The sequence below is a fragment of the Perkinsus marinus genome (genome assembly GCF_000006405.1).
Source record: "Perkinsus marinus ATCC 50983 genomic scaffold scf_1104296937906, whole genome shotgun sequence".
In the NCBI taxonomy this organism is placed as follows: domain Eukaryota; phylum Perkinsozoa; order Perkinsida; family Perkinsidae; genus Perkinsus; species Perkinsus marinus.
The window spans coordinates 19,903-37,430 of record NW_003213656.1 but is presented as its reverse complement, the minus strand read 5'-3'; the positions used below and the strand labels follow the sequence as shown (position 1 = coordinate 37,430).

Here is a 17,528-nt window from a genome sequence, read left to right as displayed (position 1 = left end):
TAACATAAGACCATTGGCGAACACCTCAGCAGTCACCTTCATTGACTTCCTCCTTACCGGTATCGGATGCTCTACCAGGTCTGTTCTTAGACCAGAGGCTTCCGCCGCAGTAGAATGATCGGTTCTCAGTACCTTCACTGCATCGACGCCTCTTGAGCAGTGGTCTCGGACGGCAGCGACTATGCGAGACGGTGAATTCTTGACTTGTGTTAGTCCAACCTCTTCCCCTCGTCAATCCTTACTCACCTGCGTGTTTTCACTCAGGGTCGTGGCCTTCTGGGGGGTCCACACCTGGTGACGGAACACCGAGCAGAGGAAGACGTGAAGTTCTTCAGTAGCATTTCCGAGCACCCCATGTGGTGACGTTATTCTGTTCTCTCCGGTGGAAGGTACTCAGCCGCCCGACACCGAGAGGGGCACTAGACTTACCCTATCGTTGGTGACTGGTGACGAGGAGGGCTGGTTACGCCGATGGGACTGCGATGATCTCATGCACTCGGAAGAGATAGTTACGCTTGGTACTAGATTGGATCCTCGTCGGTCTAGGTAGAAGGTCTCTCAGGTTTGCATCTGCCGGTGCCTCCTACACGAATGGCCGAACGTCAACGGAACCCTCAGTGGAGGGGCTCTTCGGACGGCATGGAAATGGCGAGGTTGGCTGTGTGGAAGGCTGGGAGGCTCGACTGGACAATAACTGCTGTGAGCTGAGGGGCACTGTAGGTGGAAGGGGAAGAGGTGGTCAGCTCCTCGAAGGTAGAAGGCTGGTCCGATCTGAACGTCTATGGAGGGCCCATGGGGAGGCGATCTCCATCATACAGGTGGACGGCCTCATGCTACTCGTTATTGTGTGCTCCCCTGAAGCCCGCTCAGGTCCTCACGGAACCCGATAGAGTGGTGTCAGTCGGGCTAGGTGAGGTCGATGGCTGTAAGGTGTGGTCATGGGACGGGAGGCTGCTCCGAGTGGTGGGTAGTACCCACTGCTACCGTCGACTCTGGCACCCCCCCCCCCGCTTTAATAGATCCACCCCATGGGGGACGGTGCTCGACTGAAGCCCCCTCCTGGGGTGTCACGAAGTGTAGTAGATGGTGAAGAGAAAGATGGCCGTCTACGGGCCTTGTTGGAGAAGGTAGAGTCCTGCATGGGAGCTCTCGTGGCTTCTCAGAATGGCGATCAGGCTAAGGCGATCGCTGTGGAGGAAGGGGAAAAGAAAACCAGCAAGCGGAGGAGTATCTTTCAGCGGTACTAGTCTTGAAACTGTCTTGAAAGTCTCTGCATTCTCCCGACTCAACTGCAGATTGAAGGACTTGAAAGGGCACCAGCACTGAGCGAGTGCCATGATGCAGCTACATGTACTACTGTCACATGTCTCTTGCGGTGAAGAAGAGGAATGTCGCGTTGGTTGTCCATGGCTGTCAGTCCACATTCATCACCTGCAGTTGTTCCTACTGTACCATAGTCCATCTCTGTCCTCATGGTTCCTCACCCAGAGGTGGTGACACCCTATCAAAACCTGTCTGACCGGTATCGGGATGTTGAGATACTCGCGCCAATGGTCCGAGCATGCACCCTTCCTCTACGGAGACTGACTGCGAAGTGGGTCTCTGATGCTCCCCAGCGCTTCTCATGGACCCTCAGTTACGGTGCCGACCTGGTGTACTCCGAGGAGATCATTGATCAGAAGATATACAGCTCGAAGCGAGTCTGGGACCCGTACTTCAACACATGGGACTACATCTCACAAAGGGACAACTCCCTGGTTTTCCAGACAGCTGAGGAGGAAAAGCCGAAGCTCATCTTTCAAATGGGCACCAATAGCGGCCCAGGGGCTCAGAAGGCGGCCATGGCCCTGTTGCAGGATGTACCCTCGGAGGTTGGATGTCATGTGCTGAGCTGTCGTGGCTCAGGTGGCCGGATTTGATGTCAACATGGGCTGTCCCAAGTCCTTCAGTATCAAAGGGGGCATGGGGTCGGCCCTTTTGAAGAAGCCCGAGGTAGCAGTGGACATCCTCAAGACGTTGCGACGTGAGTACCTCCCTTATACCATCCAGGAGAGTCCGAGGTCTCATTGATGGTACTGCTCAGGGACCGTGCCCGAGACGATGCCGGTGACCTGTAAAGTGCGGCTTATATGTGACACACAGCAGCCCACCGAGGAGGAGCTTCAAGACGCCACAAAAAGGACCAGCGAATTCATAAAGGGATGCTCGGATGCCGGGGCCTGTGCGGTGGCTTTGCACACTCGTGAGCAAAAATTTGATATTTTCATACGAGTGCATGGCCTTGCTGCAGGGACCATCCCTATGCGGCCGCGGAACCCCGCTATCTGGCCGACATTTGCCCAAGTACAGCGGCTGTGCCCGGATGTGTTACTCATCCCTAATGGGGACTTTTTCGATCGCAAGGCTATTGAGGTAAAATCGGCTATCGTGACCAGGTGGTAGTTTTCTGCCGTTCAGGCCTTCCGAGCCCTCATGGACCAGACCGGCGTGCCGTGGTCGAACAGCTTCATGATCGCTCGAGGGGGCCTCTATAATCCCCAGATGTTCGACAAGACAGGTGAGCATTGGTGAATCAAGCTGGCAGTGGTCGCCGGGCATGCGGTTGAGCTTGGACCCCTTCTGGTCAGGTGCGAGCATGTTGTTGCCGAAACGGCAGGTGTTGCAGGAGTATATGAGGCTTGCTACACAATACGGCAGCCCGTATCAGAACACTAAGTGGGTATTGGCACAACTTCTCACCAACGACACCATGTATGAGGGCCAACCAGTGAAGGTCATTCAGCAGACTATCAGTCGCTGCAAGTCCCACGAAGCGCTTTGTAACGCTCTGGGTGTAGCTGATTTTGATAAGGAAGCCTACCATCCCAAGGCCCATACTGTGAACTTCTACAAGGAGGTCATCGCCCCTCTGTCGACTGAGGAACCAGCGAAGAGTAAACGACCACTTGAGAGCACCGTTGATGGTGATGAGCTGCAGCTGAAGCAGGGCAAAAGGCCGAAACCCGGGGGTCCCGAAGTCGCATGATCGTTTATGAGTGCATCCCTTGCCAACACCACACTGCCTTCTCTGTTACAACGTCAATAGCTGTGTTTCCAGCAGTAATATCTCCCATCAGCCTTGTCGAGTTACTCACGACCATGTATTCGGGGAAGCCTCAGTATAGCTGTTGCCTCAATGCTGTTGTTCAGAGTCATCGCAAGAGGCATCGATATATGGATGCTCTTTCTTGCGTACAATTGTTGATAGTCTTGCGTTGATGATGTTCGGGTGGAACTCTGTCCAGAGCTAACAACAAATTGGTCCCCTCGCAGCAAGTTAATCATTTGTTATGTTCTGCCCTTCTTCACGGAGATGCGGTGCCGCTTTCTGTATTCTTGCGGTGTTCTTTGTCATGGAAGGGTGTGGCGCCCGGCCCAATCCCATCATCATGTCCCCAACAGGGCTCACGACTTCCCCTTCGGGAAATGGCTCGACCTCTGAGCCCACTACTACTCAGTCACCAACGCCTACTGGTCCTACCCAATCACCAACGCCTACTGGTCCTACCCAATCATCAACGCCTACTGGTCCTACGACAACCCCGTCTTCAGACAAGTGCCCAGGAAGCGACAGTCCTTCTGAGGTCACCTCAAACGTGATGTTGTTCTCGGATTGGCCGAGCATGTCAGCCGCTGGTCCCCGGGAATTTTTAACAAACCACCTGCCAGCCTTCATTGCCGGCAACAATTGTCTAAACGTTCGAGTCGGCGATCTAGTGCTGACAGCAAGCGGAGCTGTTGTGAAGAATTGGGTGGATGGTGATGTGACCAAGGTTGGCAGAAGCACCATTGCTGGAGGTGGTCAGGACTTCCAGTCGCTCCTGCAGCAGCTCGAGAAGAGTGGTACAAGCTTTTGGATCAACGTGATACCGACCGATAATACGTGGTCGACGGTTTGTACAGGTCAGCCCAATGTCATGGCTTGCCTCTTCCGATTTGCTACCACCTGGAATGCGTTCATGAAGGCTACGGTTATCGCCGGTATTGCGGTCGACGGCATCGACGTCCGCAGTGTTGATCTGCCGAAGCTCATCGACCAAGGGCAGGCAGCCAAGGGATCGCTCAAACTCGGCCTCACGGTTGGTCTTGGCGTCCTGAATGGCGCTAAGAATTCTCACGGTACCAAAGTCGATATGTATTTATCTTTCCTCTTGGATTTTTGGGTTCCCAGCCCTGAAGCTTATGATGGTGATTCGTCCGAGTTTGCAAGCAGGAAGGATAAGGTCCAGGATATGACCAACTTCCTGCTCTCCAGCATTTCTGGAGAGTCCCCGCTACCTCGGACGGACACACGAAGATACGCTGATGATACCGCACTAATATGGTCCCCGAGGCACTCAGGTTCTACTGGCTGTATGTATCCATTGAATAATCGAGCTTGTACCGATCCTGAAAGGGCCAATGAACTTGGCTCATGGTCGCCGAAGGAAGCTATAGAACTGATGAAAGAGATCAGGGCGAAGGTTGGCAGTAGTGGCACTCGTCTGGGTTTCTACACCCTCAGTTTGATGCCATTCACATGGTTGACAAAAGACTACCGGAAGTGTTTTGGACGCAATTGTTGATTCATAATGCTACATTATCATTCGTCTATTTGATACCGCAACGGGTCAGATGCAGGAAATAGTCAATTATTTCACAACACAGAGAAGTTGAGTTTTTGCGGGGCATATGTGTTTCAAGCTGTTTGCAATCGCAGAGCTTATAAGCAGCCAGTCTCTGCTACATATTGGCATCAGACAATAGTCATGAACTCTCAAGCTTCACCTATATTGCCTCGAAGTGCACTCGCAAGGAATAGACTCTCAAGGTTGCTGATTGCCGATTCAACTTCGATACGTACTAAACTGTGTCCCAGTAGCAAGTCAGAGAAACCTGGTCTAACCATGCCGGTTCGGGGGCTCTCAACCGTCGGAATGAAGAGGACTCAACTAGAAGACAACTGTAACGCGAATCCCGAGTCCTCATTATATGAATGACCAAGTCCAAGGAAATGGGACGAATCGTGGGAGGGGTCTGTTTGGGGTGTATATCAGCTATCCATTGAACGATATCAGGAACATCGCGAGAGATAATTTCGAGTGGAACCAACTTGTGTGATAGTTCTCAACTTGAGGCCCTCTACGGTAGAGGCCCTACCGACTATTTCGAGTCGCATCGTCCTCACTTGCTGGTTCATAAACTTCCCGACCAAACGTCGGTAAAACTTCAGCCGAGAAAGAACGCCATGACCTTTTTTCGCCGTCAATGAGTGTGATCCGCGAGGAAGACGAATAGAGTTTCACTTCAACCACTCGAACTGTCTTACAACGCAAATCCAACGGCAATGCTGTACAATACTCGTTGAATAAACAGTAGAAAACACAAACTACGATCACGTCTCATCATTCAATTGAGTCAATCATGCCTGTTCTTCTTAGCAGCAGCTGCTCGTGCCTTCTTACTTCGACGTTGAGGAACCATATCGCTCGACCTGGCCTCCTCTTCCTTGGCAACAGCTTCCTTCTGACGCTTCTCTTCGGCGATCTCATCGAGCTCAGCTTGCTTGGCCGATCCGTCGGGGTAATACTTAGCCCACACCCAATACGCAAACAGCGAAGTCAATCCCGAGGCTGCCAGAATGATACCGATGAACTCATTGTCCCAATCATGCATACCAAAAGCCATACGGAGGTAGATGGCCAAGCCAGGAAGAACGAACGCAGACAGGAAGACCACAAGAATTGGAAGCAACTCTCGACCGAACTTATACGTCAACCAGATACCAACAGCTAAGGAGACGTCTCCAGCAAGAATGAGGTTACTCATGAGAGTAGATGGGGTGAAGACTGCCAGCTTACTCTGGTGCATTTCTATAGTAAGACCCCAGTTATAGTTGTAACGCACAACTTCCAAAGTCGCCCACGTGACCCCAACGGCCAAAGCCCGACGGGCATCATCGTCAAAGCCAACCCTAAGACAGTCTGAGTAGTATATAATCTGGACCATACCCAACAGATCCAAGCAAGAGAGCATTAGCTCTACGGCAGAGCCCCACGGTTGGGTCTGATAGAATCCCTCCGGCAGCATGCTGTTGACACTATAGCGGACGAAGCCATTGATCGCGTAGGTTATACCGACTTGCTTCACCAACGATAAGAGGCCCTTCTGCATAGAGACACCGCAACCTTGGCAGATCGCAAAGAATGGACCCAAGGCAATCATAGAGCCAGCACCGGACATGCTTTGGAAGAGGAAGTGAACAAACTCTAAGCTACTGATAATAAGATTCTATACCAGAATGAGAAGAATATCCCGGAGATGGTTGAACGCAAAAATGTTTCGGGCAAAAGTACTGAAAACTAATACCATCATGTCGTTAAACCATCACCACTTCTTCTTTTGGACGCTCCTAGCAGTCCAGCACGGTATTCAGCGAGTCGCAGACCCAGATGACGAAGACCCTGATCGAGGCAGCTCCCAGGGACAGTAGTCAGCAGCAACACTTACGCGTTGATATAAGCCAAACGATGGTTGATCGACGAGGTGGCGTGCTGTGTAGCACGGTAGTAGGTGAGAGGGGTCTCCTGATGAGCCGATTTATAGCTGGAGAAGGCTCTGGTAGCTCTAGGGCCGAATCGGGCGAACAGCATTAGATGCAGAGGAGGAGGAGTGTAAAAAATGACCTCTGTGATCGGCTATATAACAGCAACCCCCCGAGCTCAACAATGCCGTCAGTTAACCGGGCCGAATGGATGATATATGGTACTCAGATATCCAAAGAAGCAACTTAGCATCCATGACTGTAATGATACCAGCGGCTGAAGTATAGTAGTTTTAATAGTCGAAAACAAATACAGTGGTAGGAGTAACCGTCGCAGGCCAGTGAGTAGCCGCTCCCGTTTAACGCTGCAATAGGGAGATGACGGAATTAAGGAGGAAAATTTACATGTATAATATTAAAAGGCCCATCATCTACTATTGGACGGGAATAGTACCTTGAAGTACGACAGGAGACCCAGAACCTGATAATAATGATAATAAGGAGGAGGAGACGGTAAACATAGGCTCACCAGGGCTAGAATGCAAACCACACAGCAGACACATATACATAGCTTAATCCACAGGTTACGACGTTGCCTCTTGCGGCCCTTGATCAACGCTCGCTCCGTACGCGCTGAGATTGATAATGCATACCAGAAGGCTACTGTCCGTCCTTATACATTTTCATTACCAGCATTGTTCTTAGTATTCACAACGTTGAATTCTATTGAGTCGAGCATTTCCCCTTGCTGTTCTACTAATAACTGAAAGAGACCGCATTGGGCCTATAACAAATAGACTTTACCCTTACCGCAAGCTCGACCATCATTTGGTTAACTTCTTGAATTGACTGCTCCAGCCGTTGAATCGACTCATATCTAACATCACAGGACCATCAAGTCGCAGCCCTGAACACGACAAGGTACCTACCTGTCCCTCAGGCCTTGCAGCTTTGTGATTCTATCCTGCTTGGACCGAAAGTACTGCTCCTGGGGTTGAACTCCTTGATCTACCATCGCTTCTCTCTAACCAAAATCGACGACCTAAATCACGACTGTCCGATCTAGTAGTACCTCGGCATCTGTCGCAGCAGGGACCGCGATGGCAAGCTGCCGCAGTGCTTTCTCCCGAATGTCGCTGTTGAAATCCGATTGCAGTTTTTGAAAGCGTTTCAACTGAGGTTGTGAATGTCCAGCAGCGCACAGTATTTTGTTGGTACGTATTCGTTCAGCCGTCGTAGGCCGGCCTGCTCCATCCCATTACGAATACGGAGTTCCGATGCAATGTGACACTTCGAGGCAAATTTACTTTCGAAGTCCTTGGTGGACTCTCCCATAGTGTCTATCTGATCAAAACAGACCATAACCTCGTGGATGGAAAACGTCACTGCGCCACAAAATTATGTAACCCTAGATGCTGGTACTTGCCTTCTTCTTGGTCCCCACCATACTCCGGTTTACATCACTAACGATCTCATCGACACTGTCCCGAATAGCTAAGAAGCAGCCATCAACCCTACAAAGTGTCCCCACGCTGACCTTGCTCCTGCTGTTGGCTTGTAGCGTTAATAACGTCTATCCGTTTCTGGTCCAACAGATCAAGATTCTTATTGACCAGGCCAAGGTTACGTTGGACCTCCCCTGAGTCAAAATCCCTATCATCACTTCCTCACCGCTCCCTAGCCCCCCTACCAGCCTGGGCATAGAACTCGTCCATCGACTGACGCTTATCAGCCTCAGCCTTGGCTTCTGATGCCTTCCATGATACGCCCAGGAAAGCTGCTACTTCTGTCCCTGAACCGACCAATGAGCATTACAGTGATGTCCCCCTTTCTACCAGTGCCAACCCGCTGTTCCTGTGGGGTGTTCGGCCTGCTCGTGTCATAGTCCGTCGGTGCTGCTGACGAATCGTCAAATACTGGACTGGCCTTGGCATCAGCAGCAGCAGCGCCAGCCATTGTTGTCGCTGCTGAGGTGGCTACGGCGGCCCCTGTCGCCGCTACTCCCCCTGCTACACCGAGCATGTGCACCTGACAGGGACATGCGGATACTCCGTCGTAGTAGGGCGTACCTTGACTATGACACCTCGCTCTCGAGCCATATCCTGTAGCTGCTTCAGTCGATCTATTTGCATTCAACAGTATAAACAGGGGCGGGTGAAACAAATTAAAGCTGACTATCGACAATCCAGTGGGCAACCCGACAGATGTGCCCTTGAAAAATACTCATGTACAACAGACGAATGTAGTTCTCCCCGCTAGAGACGTAGAGTGGAGACCGTTATCAATACTATATCAATCACACAATAGCTACTGTTGTAAACACCTCATCATACGTGGCCGTCGTCTGGCTGGGTCTGGGGGGGAACTGATATCGCCTTGATCGCTACCCTCCTCGTCCTCTCCAATACTTCCTGGCTCACTAGCGCTACTTCGGGCATTGGGCATGACATCATCATCGGAGCCAGACGGAGGACGTATGCTCGCCAACTGAACAACTGAGCAATGCATCTACCATTCTAGTTAAGGGTACTACCAGTCTTCTCAGTTGACTGCGCGCCAAGAGCTCCTCCTCGTCACCTTCGATGTCATCATCGTCCTCGTCATGTATCGTGCCATCCCGAACACGTTGGTCCAACAGTCTCATCATGGCTACAACAGGAAAGTCGAGGAACCTGTCCAGCTGTGCAGGAGCAGCGTTAGCATGACATGCTCGCCGTAGGGCCCGCAGTGTAGGTTTTTGCCTAGGACTCCCTAGACGCCATAGCTTGATATCATCCTCGAACCCCGAGGTAGCTACACACAGCTCGGAAGGATGCTGCTGGACACAGTTCACAACGTCACGGTCTGCACCAAAACCGACGAATGCCAGCCTAGGATCCACAGGATGCCGAGAAACGTATTCGTCGTCATCGTCATCATCCTCGTCGTCGTCGCTTTGGTCGGGCCGAGCGATGTCTACATCATCCCGTAGTACACTCGAAGGTTCATGTCGCAATCGCCATGCAAACCAATTACCATCATCACTACCACTAGCAACATATTCCTGATTGAGGCCTACTAGTGATACCTCCTTGACTGTACGGAAGTTAGCGTGGCCTTTGAAGGGGGGGCCAAGGGGCTCATTGGGGGCATCGACATCAAATGCATAAATACCCTCACCATTCATCCACGACCCGACAGCTACTCTACCTGTTTGGGATAGGCATACACCACTGACATGAAGGTGCTCCGAACGATTATTCCCAATAGAAGGTCCCCTAAGCGTTGCCACAGGCTCAGGACCTGGGCCCCGGTCAGAAGGGCGATCAGGAGGCATACGTCGCCTATCATACAGTTGGACTACAGGCCAATCGCCCCCCGCTAGAATCTGACAATGATTATGATGGTACCCAGCAGTAGCTACTCAAGACCAACAGACCGAGTAAGGCCGCAAGGCCCAGCCGCCGCTGATGGCATTGATGCCGCTACGCCAATGGGCCCATCGGGCGAGCACTTGAGACGAGCCTGGCCCTGCTCGGATATCGAACTGCCGTACTGTTGAGTCCGCGCTACAGGAGATGACTAGATGAGGACAGTCCCAAGGGATGACCTGGTCCACATAGGCTAGGACGGTAGCCGAGTAGTGGTCTAAGTACTAGTTTGGAGACCATGTCCTTATGCGCGTGGCACGTTGCTAACACTATGCCGTTCTCAACATCGGTGATCTTAATCGTGGTGTCCAGACTACAGCTGGCCACAAGGGAGGAGCGGTCAGGGAAGAACCGGGCGTGAAAAATATTCGAACTGTGACCTCGACAGATGCACACTAACTGGAGGTCAGCCGCCCAGACATTGCTCACCTGTGTCGATGACCTCAATTGGCCGCCGTTGAGCCCGACCAGGACCATCTCTATATTGCCACAGCATCAACTGAGTGTCATCACTACCAGATAGGAGCAGCTGACCATCTTCGGACCAACACAATGTATTGACACATCCCTGCAAACGAGAACTGATCCGGTCTTATAGAAGTACCATCATCATCACTTACCGCATGGCCAGTGAGGATTCCACTGTCCGACCGCTGCAAACGAGCGGGAAACAGCCGGGGCATCGACGACAGCTCCCCAGCTCTATCCATATGTGTGAGCCTATCTGGACACCAGCTGAAGAGGTTGTCCTTATATTCATGGTACATTGCCATTATATGGGGGCATCACTCAATAATACTGCGAAAATTACTCAATACCACAACTCTACAGCAGGCGACTGTACAGAAGCAACTGGTACACAATAACAACAATAGTCACATGATGAGGCCCACGATCCCTCCATCGCCTTCCAAAACTCTTTCGAGTAGCAGCGCTGGGCCAGCCTTGGACGGACTATGAGGTGTCCGACGATGTAGAACCACCGGTTATCGACTCGCCCGGGCTGGCGTCACTGACGGGTTCAGAGGAGTCGCTGTCGGAAGCGGGCGAGCGAGTAAATACTACGGTGGAACCGAACCTCTGAAGGTTGTGGGCGTGAGGGAAGCGGCGGCGCAGTATGGTGAGGAGGAAATTACTAAGACCATGGGAGTCGGCCGAATGGGTGAGGTTCCGAGTAATAATCTGCCGAAGCCGTGGGTCCGCCCGAATGGGTAGTTTCTCCCGATAGTTGGTACGCTCAGGATGCCATACTTTGATATCATTCTCAATACCAGAAGTAACTATACATGGTTCAGTCGGGTGCTGTTGGACACAGTTGACGACCTCCATGTCTCCTTCAAGACCTACAAAGGCAAGCCTAGAGTCGATGGGGCATTCAACTGGAGGGGAAGGCAGACTGCCTGGAAATTCGGTGATACCCTCGAAAGGTTCATGTCGCAATCGCCATGCAAACCAATTACCATCATCACTACCACTAGCAACATATTCCTGATTGAGGCCTACTAGTGATACCTCCTTGACTGTACGGAAGTTAGCGTGGCCTTTGAAGGGAGGGCCGAGGGGCTCATTGGGGGCATCGACATCAAATGCATAAATACCCTCACCATTCATCCACGACCCGACAGCTACTCTACCTGTTTGGGATAGGCATACACCACTGACGCACAGGTCAACCAAGTCACTATCAGAATTAGCAGTATCAGGTCCTTGGAGCTCACTCACAACACATGATGCAGTAGTAGTACCACACTGGAGTGCTTGCATCCGACGACGATCGTACAGTCTAAGTGTCGGCAACTCGCCACCAGCTAGTAGTAGGTACGGCCGGAGCGCCCAACCACCACTGATGCCATTGATGCCGTGACCCCAGCTAGCCAGGATCTACTAACGACAATACAAGGGCTGATGTTGGTAGTACTACATCTGGGGCCTTGCATGAAGCAGGGTCGCGGATGTCCATCTGTCTGATGGTTCCGTCGTGACTACAGGAAACGACGAGAGATGGGCAATCGTATGGCAATACCTGGAAAGGGTTAGAGGGTTACTCGTTGAGGACCATGTCTTCTACCAATTTCTTGACCCTCTCTCGATGGGCCGTGCTGCATACAATGCTAGCAGTGGTGGTAAGGTCGTGGACTCTAACGGAAGCATCAAGACTGCAGCTTGCTATAAGCGAGCAATTCCCTGGGAAGAAACGGCCGTGGAATATGTTGAGTGTGTGACCTGAGACGGTACGTATGAGTGTGGATGGACAAGACCTCCTACCAGTGTCGAGGACTCGCACTGGCCGCTTGGGCTTGGCACTGTCGAAGTCGTGGGTATCAAGCCGCCACAGTGCTAAACGCCTATCATCGCTACCAGACAGGAGGTAGTGTCCATCATCAGACCAGCACAGTGTGTTTACGCATCCCTACGACCAACAACAGCAGACCTCAATCCTCGTAGATCGCCTCGAAAATGGACGCCAATCTGCTGCCGCAGATCCTCGACCCCACGCGACAGATTCAAATCGAGTCAGCTAGGGTCTGCATTGGGGGCTAGTAGTGAGTGGTTGCTACTGGTTTCGATGTTAAATACCCCTAAAATTTTTACTCCCCCTGCGTGAAAGGTGTCAAGCAGCCCGGGTTCGACTCCAGCATAGTTCGCCGAAAGCCGGGAGACTCCCGGCGGGAGTAGTAGCTAGTGACACCCCCTTACCGTTTACCTGGTGGCCTCCATCAGCCAATACGTCGGTCTTGGCGAGTCGGTCGAGGCGATAGATCTTATTGCGCCCCCAGTCCGACTTGCCGCCCTGCGTTCGACGCCGTTTGTGATAAGAATATGTCGAGTACATTGGTGAAGGGGCCGATCTGATCGATTGGAATGGCGGGCGCAAACGCGTTTGAACTATGATTCAAATGGAGTTCGCGTTCATGTATATCTTCACGTTTCGACGGTCATTCAGACGGTACCTATAGTTCGGGCTGAGTTTGTAGATCACCTTGTAAGTCTACCGTCACTATCACTTTCTGTAGGCCTTTTATCGTTATTGATGTCCTCTGGTAAGAAGACCGTCGCTGGCGAGTGGATCCCAGGTCCTCTTGGCATGGGCACTGAGTTGGTGGGTTGGTCTTCGGTGAAGCTCCCCTGGTACGCAGCTGCTCAGGTGCATGCCTCGGTGTCGCCTGATAATGAGACTGGTGCTATTCTGACGCCGGTCTTCTTGTCGACTACCTTTGTCCAAGAGTCTGTAGACAAATACCTTGCCAAGGTGGTTCAGCAGCTTCCCGCCTTGTACGCTCATCCTCGTCTTCTCGCAGGGGTTCAGCTACAGTCGCACCTCCAACCCGACTGTTCGTGCCTATGAGGAGAAGATCGCGGAGATCGAGAAGGCTCCTGGGGGTGCCGCAGTCTTTGGAACTGGTCAGTTTCCTATACGTATGATAAACGATTGAGTCACGCCTATTGCAGGTATGGCTGCTACCACTACCGTAGTATGTGGGCTGATGAATGCTGGAGATCACGCTGTGGTTACTGAGTGCAGTTATGGCGGCACTAACAGGTAACGTTGTGGTCTCCCTTCCGGATGGTGTCATCCCAGTACGCTCTGGCCATTGGCTTCTCGAATCAGGATCATGCGCGAGCAGTTCATACCCTTGGGCATGGAGTTCTCTTTTGTCGACATGACTGACGTCGAGAACATCAAGAAGGCTCTGAAGCCGAATACCAAAATGGTGAGGAATACTTACTGAATATGATGAGGCACTGTCGCCTTTTGATACCAGGTATTCTCGGAGACTCCGACAAATCCTCTGTTACGATTGGTTGATCTCGAGGCAGTCTCCGCACTATGCAGAGAGAAGGGCATTGTCCATGTCTGCGATAGCACATTCGCTACCCCAGTCATTTGCCGTCCAATGGACTTTGGTGTTGACATCACTCTTCAATCAACGACGAAATATTATGATGGCCACAACATCACCACCGGTGAGTCGTATCACAGCTGCTACTGGCCGATTGTGGTTGCTAGGTGGTGCTCTGGCTTGCCGTACCAAGGAGTTGTATCAGCGCATGAAGTTTATCCAGAACATGCACGGCAACATCATGTCTCCCTTTGTTGCCTTCATCCAGCTGCAGACTGTGAAGACCCTTGAATTACGGTGAGAACTCTGAACGGTTTAGTTAGCCCATTTTCCACGGATGATGAGTGTTCTTACCTTTGCAGTATCCAGCGTCAGTCGGAGACTGCTATGAAGATCTGCAAGTTTTTGGAGGGTCATCCGAAATGCTCCCGTGTAATCTACCCCGGTCTTGAGTCTCACCCACAACATGAGCTCGCTAAGAAGCTTCACAGGTGATTGCTATCCGCCCCTTCTCTTGATACTTCCGCTCCGTGTGTGACGTTCTCTTTGCATATGGTCGTTATCTGATGTCTTTAGGAACAACCTTCATGGTGGAATGCTATGGTTCGACGTTGTTGGTGGTTCTGACTCGGGTACTAAGCTTATGAACTCCATCCAGGTGAGTTAATAGTGATACTGATGTGTGTCTTATTGTTTGCTGTTCCAGCGCCCTTGGTCTTTGTGTGAGAATCTTGGCGCTACCGAGTCTATCATCACAGCCTGTGCAGTGATGACCCATGCTAACATGTTACCCGAAGACAGGCTTAGGTTGGGTATTGTGGACGGGTTCATCCGTGTGTCTGTTGGAGTTGAGGTAGGGTTGCTTACCTCTGCGCTCATGGTCCTTTGGGACTGTTCCTTCTCAGGACGCGGAGGACCTCATCCGTAGTCTCAAAGACAGTTTGGACCAGTTGTAAACCTTTTTAGAATGTGAAGGGTCGCGTATCGAACAGTTACCCACCGCTATCAAAGCCATGGTGTGTGTTCTGTTTCCTGATTTCTTTGCGGTCAAGGTGTCGTGTTGTATGGCATGTCTTTGTGTAGTTGGTAATGGTGAGCTATTTATTTGAGGGTGTAGTGAAACAAAGAGACAGTAAAAACACGAATGGAGGGAACGTACACGCTCCCTGTAATATGTTCCTAGTTAACCGATATTGTATTGCGTGCGCTGTAGCGAATCGATGTCAACACTTTCACAGTCATTGACATTCATCGCCATTTCTTCTCGCGAATAGGCGCATCGATGTGAAACGATAAAACATTATTTTTTCTCTCTTTTCCTAGGGTGGGAGATGACTGACGATGATGATGCATCATCGGTTCGCTGGTTAGCATCTCTAGCTGCTCAACATCATCTGAGCCATCGTTAGACATGTAAGAGCACTGACTCCCAAGCTGCCAATAGCGTAAGGGTTGTATGCTCTTCCCCTCCCTATACTCCCGTACCATGAATTGCTGATCGCAAGCCGGGGTGGATATGAATTATTGAACTATTGCCCCGAAACGTATCGTTAGGAAAAGATGGAATTGTATCAACAATGGTATCCTCAAAGGCGGAGAAAGCTCGTTGTGATGGGGGTTGAGAAATTTTCATACTGCGTAACTATACATTGTGTATGTCCTGGCAACCTCGATATGCATATCAACCATATGTTGTTTAAATCGATTTCACCGATGTGCGTCGGGATTACAAGTGTAATTGTTGCTGATCCGAGATGAGATGATTTGACTCATCTTTTGTCTCCCCGATCAGGCTGATGAGCAAGGTTATTTCATATTAACTCAAAATCCTCTTAGTCGACAACAACGAACATTGATCAGCCTTCAAATACTTCAATAAATGTTGTATTTATGTAACGTCTGCTACCTCCATCTCGAAATCCGACTCAGCATGAAGATCCACAAAAGAATGAAATGAAGAGGCGATGAAAACGTATCCGACTGGCTCAAGCCATCTCCGCAGCAGTGCCGCCGCCTGCAACAGCCGTTGAAGTCTTCATATTATAATACTCTCGGAATGAGTCTTCCAAGAACTCCCCGAAGGTGACCGAAGGGCCACGATAACGTTTGGCCAGCGGCGGAACCTGAGCAGAGGGCAATACCTCATCTCTATCAGAAACGAGTCCTACTTCCGGGATATTGGCGCCGGCATTGACCATCTGGTCCGTTCTATTGCCATCAGGCAAAGCCATGACTCTATCCCAGTCTGGTTCGAAAAACACGGCAAGCTGTTCCCGAGAGACCTCAGGAACGGAAGAGCCCTTAACCATATGCGGTGTGGCTACTAAATGCCCACCAGTCATGATCTGGGCAGCCTCGCCCAGTTGGAAGGCGATACAATCAGGAGGGAGGTGGACCTTATAAACCTCGCGTCGACGGTTCTGGACATATAAGCCGGCCTTAGGATCCTCAGGTGTGGTACTGGGCTGCCCTGTGGTAGCGTCCAGGAGCATTGGAGAGAATAGCCCTGTTATGACGGAATTGTCATTGTGCCAACCGCACCAAGAGTCTTCTGTTCCCTCTTGCACCTCCCCTTGCTCCAATGGGTAGTAGTGAAGGGCTCGACCGCAACACAGACGCGACTTCTCGAAAGTAGCTGAAAATCAGTGCATCTACGACTCCCACCAAGATGGTGAATATTAGTACCTTCGACAAGACTGCAGCATTTGATTCCATGGGCTTGACAGGCCTTGTCCATGTGCCTAGCTACCATGGTTCCGACTTCGGCGAGCAGCCTCCCGGCGTCTATGAACGCCTCACGGAAACCTGGGACCTCTTTGGGCCACACGTTGGGGGTAGCGCACGCTGGATGGCGCTGTTGTGCGGTGGGGTCCTAAACAACGATAAGGCCATATGGATGTTCGCGAGATCGCCGTGCAGTTTAAATCGACCAACGAATTCGCACAAACGCTATGGCTGGGAGAGACATCAACAACTCAGACACGATTGAGATTCGAGACAGCTAAGTGGACTCACGAGCTCGCCAGGGTTCTCGAACAAAGGGTTGGCGTAAAAAGATCCTTTGCCGAGATCAGGTCTTCCACCTCCCAGCTTCTCATTACCATGAGACCATCCGACGTTAAAGAACGCTTCTGGTAGGACGTATCTGAGGTCTGCTGATGAACTCAAAGATCCTAGATTCCGCGGCTACGATGAGTGTATTACTTCTCAAGGGCTGATGGGGGCAAGTTCCCTAGGGTGTGGATCTTAGGCAGCAACGCCTGCCGATACTCCGTATACTTGGGGACGTCACTCACGCAGCATAGTCCGAGAGAGTCTCGACCGTAAGCCTGAGCATGGAGGTGAGGCTCTACAGTGGCGTGTGCTGGTGGCGAACTACCTGTAGAATGCGATCGGTAAGGTTGGAGTGAGGATCCTTGAGCTCCTCGTAGGTAAAGACGATAGGCTCGGCAAGAGGGGGAGATGAATGCACTGGCATTGATGATAATAAGGAAATCGGGCTGATCATCATCATCAGCTCAACTTGCGGCCCCGGCTTGTGCAGTTTTATTGGAAAATGGAAAACACGCGTCACCAGACTTTCGCTCCGCTAATGGTACATCGCGCACGCCCGAAAGTTCACCAACGACGTCCGAGGTGGCAGCAGCGTCCATAGGTCGGCTTCTCCTTTTACGAATGAGTATGTGTATTCTTGCTGTATCTGTTGTGTATACC

At 51.3% G+C, this 17,528-nt stretch overlaps 10 protein-coding genes across 10 annotated transcripts; 3 read left to right on the top strand and 7 right to left on the bottom strand.

Moving 5' to 3' along the window:
- The first annotated feature begins 1,431 nt into the window (after positions 1–1,431).
- Positions 1,432–3,110, top strand: Pmar_PMAR015252 (Dus1p, putative). Its single transcript, XM_002782886.1, has 7 exons — positions 1,432–1,594; positions 1,637–1,859; positions 1,906–2,023; positions 2,084–2,242; positions 2,291–2,412; positions 2,458–2,557; positions 2,628–3,110. The coding sequence occupies exons 1-7, from the start codon at positions 1,473–1,475 to the stop codon at positions 3,023–3,025; spliced, it is 1,242 nt and encodes a 413-aa protein (XP_002782932.1). The 5' UTR covers positions 1,432–1,472; the 3' UTR covers positions 3,026–3,110.
- Positions 3,111–3,320: 210 nt separating this feature from the next.
- Pmar_PMAR015251 (hypothetical protein) lies at positions 3,321–4,640 on the top strand. Its single transcript, XM_002782885.1, has one exon. It carries the CDS (start codon positions 3,330–3,332, stop codon positions 4,602–4,604), a length of 1,275 nt encoding a protein of 424 aa, XP_002782931.1. The 5' UTR covers positions 3,321–3,329; the 3' UTR covers positions 4,605–4,640.
- A 796-nt stretch (positions 4,641–5,436) lies between these two features.
- Pmar_PMAR015250 (hypothetical protein) lies at positions 5,437–6,261 on the bottom strand (the record flags this gene model as incomplete). The annotated part of the gene is made up of 1 exon (XM_002782884.1): positions 5,437–6,261. The coding sequence occupies one exon, from the start codon at positions 6,259–6,261 to the stop codon at positions 5,437–5,439; it is 825 nt and encodes a 274-aa protein (XP_002782930.1).
- Positions 6,262–6,757: 496 nt separating this feature from the next.
- Pmar_PMAR015249 (syntaxin, putative) lies at positions 6,758–8,694 on the bottom strand (the record flags this gene model as incomplete). Its single annotated transcript, XM_002782883.1, has 13 exons — positions 6,758–6,927; positions 6,968–7,043; positions 7,092–7,195; positions 7,253–7,325; positions 7,373–7,439; positions 7,492–7,586; positions 7,635–7,736; positions 7,781–7,906; positions 7,989–8,056; positions 8,100–8,201; positions 8,253–8,354; positions 8,398–8,590; positions 8,632–8,694. The coding sequence occupies 12 exons, from the start codon at positions 8,692–8,694 to the stop codon at positions 6,990–6,992; spliced, it is 1,149 nt and encodes a 382-aa protein (XP_002782929.1). The 3' UTR covers positions 6,758–6,927; positions 6,968–6,989.
- Positions 8,695–8,889: 195 nt separating this feature from the next.
- Positions 8,890–9,728, bottom strand: Pmar_PMAR015248 (hypothetical protein; the record flags this gene model as incomplete). The annotated part of the gene is made up of 3 exons (XM_002782882.1): positions 8,890–9,057; positions 9,096–9,517; positions 9,590–9,728. 3 exons carry the CDS (start codon positions 9,726–9,728, stop codon positions 8,890–8,892), a joined length of 729 nt encoding a protein of 242 aa, XP_002782928.1.
- A 248-nt stretch (positions 9,729–9,976) lies between these two features.
- Positions 9,977–10,540, bottom strand: Pmar_PMAR015247 (wd and tetratricopeptide repeat protein, putative; the record flags this gene model as incomplete). The annotated part of the gene is made up of 2 exons (XM_002782881.1): positions 9,977–10,189; positions 10,402–10,540. Coding segments are annotated over 2 exons (352 nt in total), but the record flags the coding sequence as incomplete, so codon positions are not given.
- Positions 10,541–10,926: 386 nt separating this feature from the next.
- Positions 10,927–11,932, bottom strand: Pmar_PMAR015246 (hypothetical protein; the record flags this gene model as incomplete). The annotated part of the gene is made up of 2 exons (XM_002782880.1): positions 10,927–11,853; positions 11,894–11,932. The coding sequence occupies 2 exons, from the start codon at positions 11,930–11,932 to the stop codon at positions 10,927–10,929; spliced, it is 966 nt and encodes a 321-aa protein (XP_002782926.1).
- A 108-nt stretch (positions 11,933–12,040) lies between these two features.
- Positions 12,041–12,230, bottom strand: Pmar_PMAR015245 (hypothetical protein; the record flags this gene model as incomplete). The annotated part of the gene is made up of 1 exon (XM_002782879.1): positions 12,041–12,230. A coding segment is annotated over one exon (190 nt), but the record flags the coding sequence as incomplete, so codon positions are not given.
- Positions 12,231–13,003: 773 nt separating this feature from the next.
- Positions 13,004–14,770, top strand: Pmar_PMAR015244 (Cystathionine beta-lyase, putative; the record flags this gene model as incomplete). The annotated part of the gene is made up of 10 exons (XM_002782878.1): positions 13,004–13,222; positions 13,272–13,374; positions 13,423–13,513; positions 13,583–13,685; positions 13,737–13,938; positions 13,982–14,111; positions 14,177–14,305; positions 14,391–14,472; positions 14,521–14,667; positions 14,720–14,770. The coding sequence occupies 10 exons, from the start codon at positions 13,004–13,006 to the stop codon at positions 14,768–14,770; spliced, it is 1,257 nt and encodes a 418-aa protein (XP_002782924.1).
- An 881-nt stretch (positions 14,771–15,651) lies between these two features.
- Pmar_PMAR015243 (conserved hypothetical protein) lies at positions 15,652–17,305 on the bottom strand. The gene is made up of 6 exons (XM_002782877.1): positions 17,194–17,305; positions 17,019–17,143; positions 16,830–16,959; positions 16,500–16,686; positions 15,983–16,449; positions 15,652–15,937 (listed from the first exon to the last, which is right to left on the bottom strand). The coding sequence occupies exons 1-6, from the start codon at positions 17,290–17,292 to the stop codon at positions 15,800–15,802; spliced, it is 1,146 nt and encodes a 381-aa protein (XP_002782923.1). The 5' UTR covers positions 17,293–17,305; the 3' UTR covers positions 15,652–15,799.
- Positions 17,306–17,528: the final 223 nt, after the last annotated feature.

Coding starts and splice junctions, on each gene's coding strand:
- Pmar_PMAR015252 (XM_002782886.1), top strand. CDS start 1,473: ATGGTTCCTCACCCAGAGGTGGTGACACCCTATCAAAACCTGTCTGAC. Junction 1,860..1,905: donor CCATGGCCCTGTTGCAGGAT/GTACCCTCGGAG, acceptor GTCGTGGCTCAG/GTGGCCGGATTTGATGTCAA. Junction 2,243..2,290: donor TGCGGTGGCTTTGCACACTC/GTGAGCAAAAAT, acceptor GCCTTGCTGCAG/GGACCATCCCTATGCGGCCG.
- Pmar_PMAR015251 (XM_002782885.1), top strand. CDS start 3,330: ATGTTCTGCCCTTCTTCACGGAGATGCGGTGCCGCTTTCTGTATTCTT.
- Pmar_PMAR015243 (XM_002782877.1), bottom strand. CDS start 17,292: ATGCCAGTGCATTCATCTCCCCCTCTTGCCGAGCCTATCGTCTTTACC. Junction 16,687..16,829: donor TCGAGAACCCTGGCGAGCTC/GTGAGTCCACTT, acceptor ATCGTTGTTTAG/GACCCCACCGCACAACAGCG. Junction 15,938..15,982: donor CCGGCGCCAATATCCCGGAA/GTAGGACTCGTT, acceptor CCCTCTGCTCAG/GTTCCGCCGCTGGCCAAACG.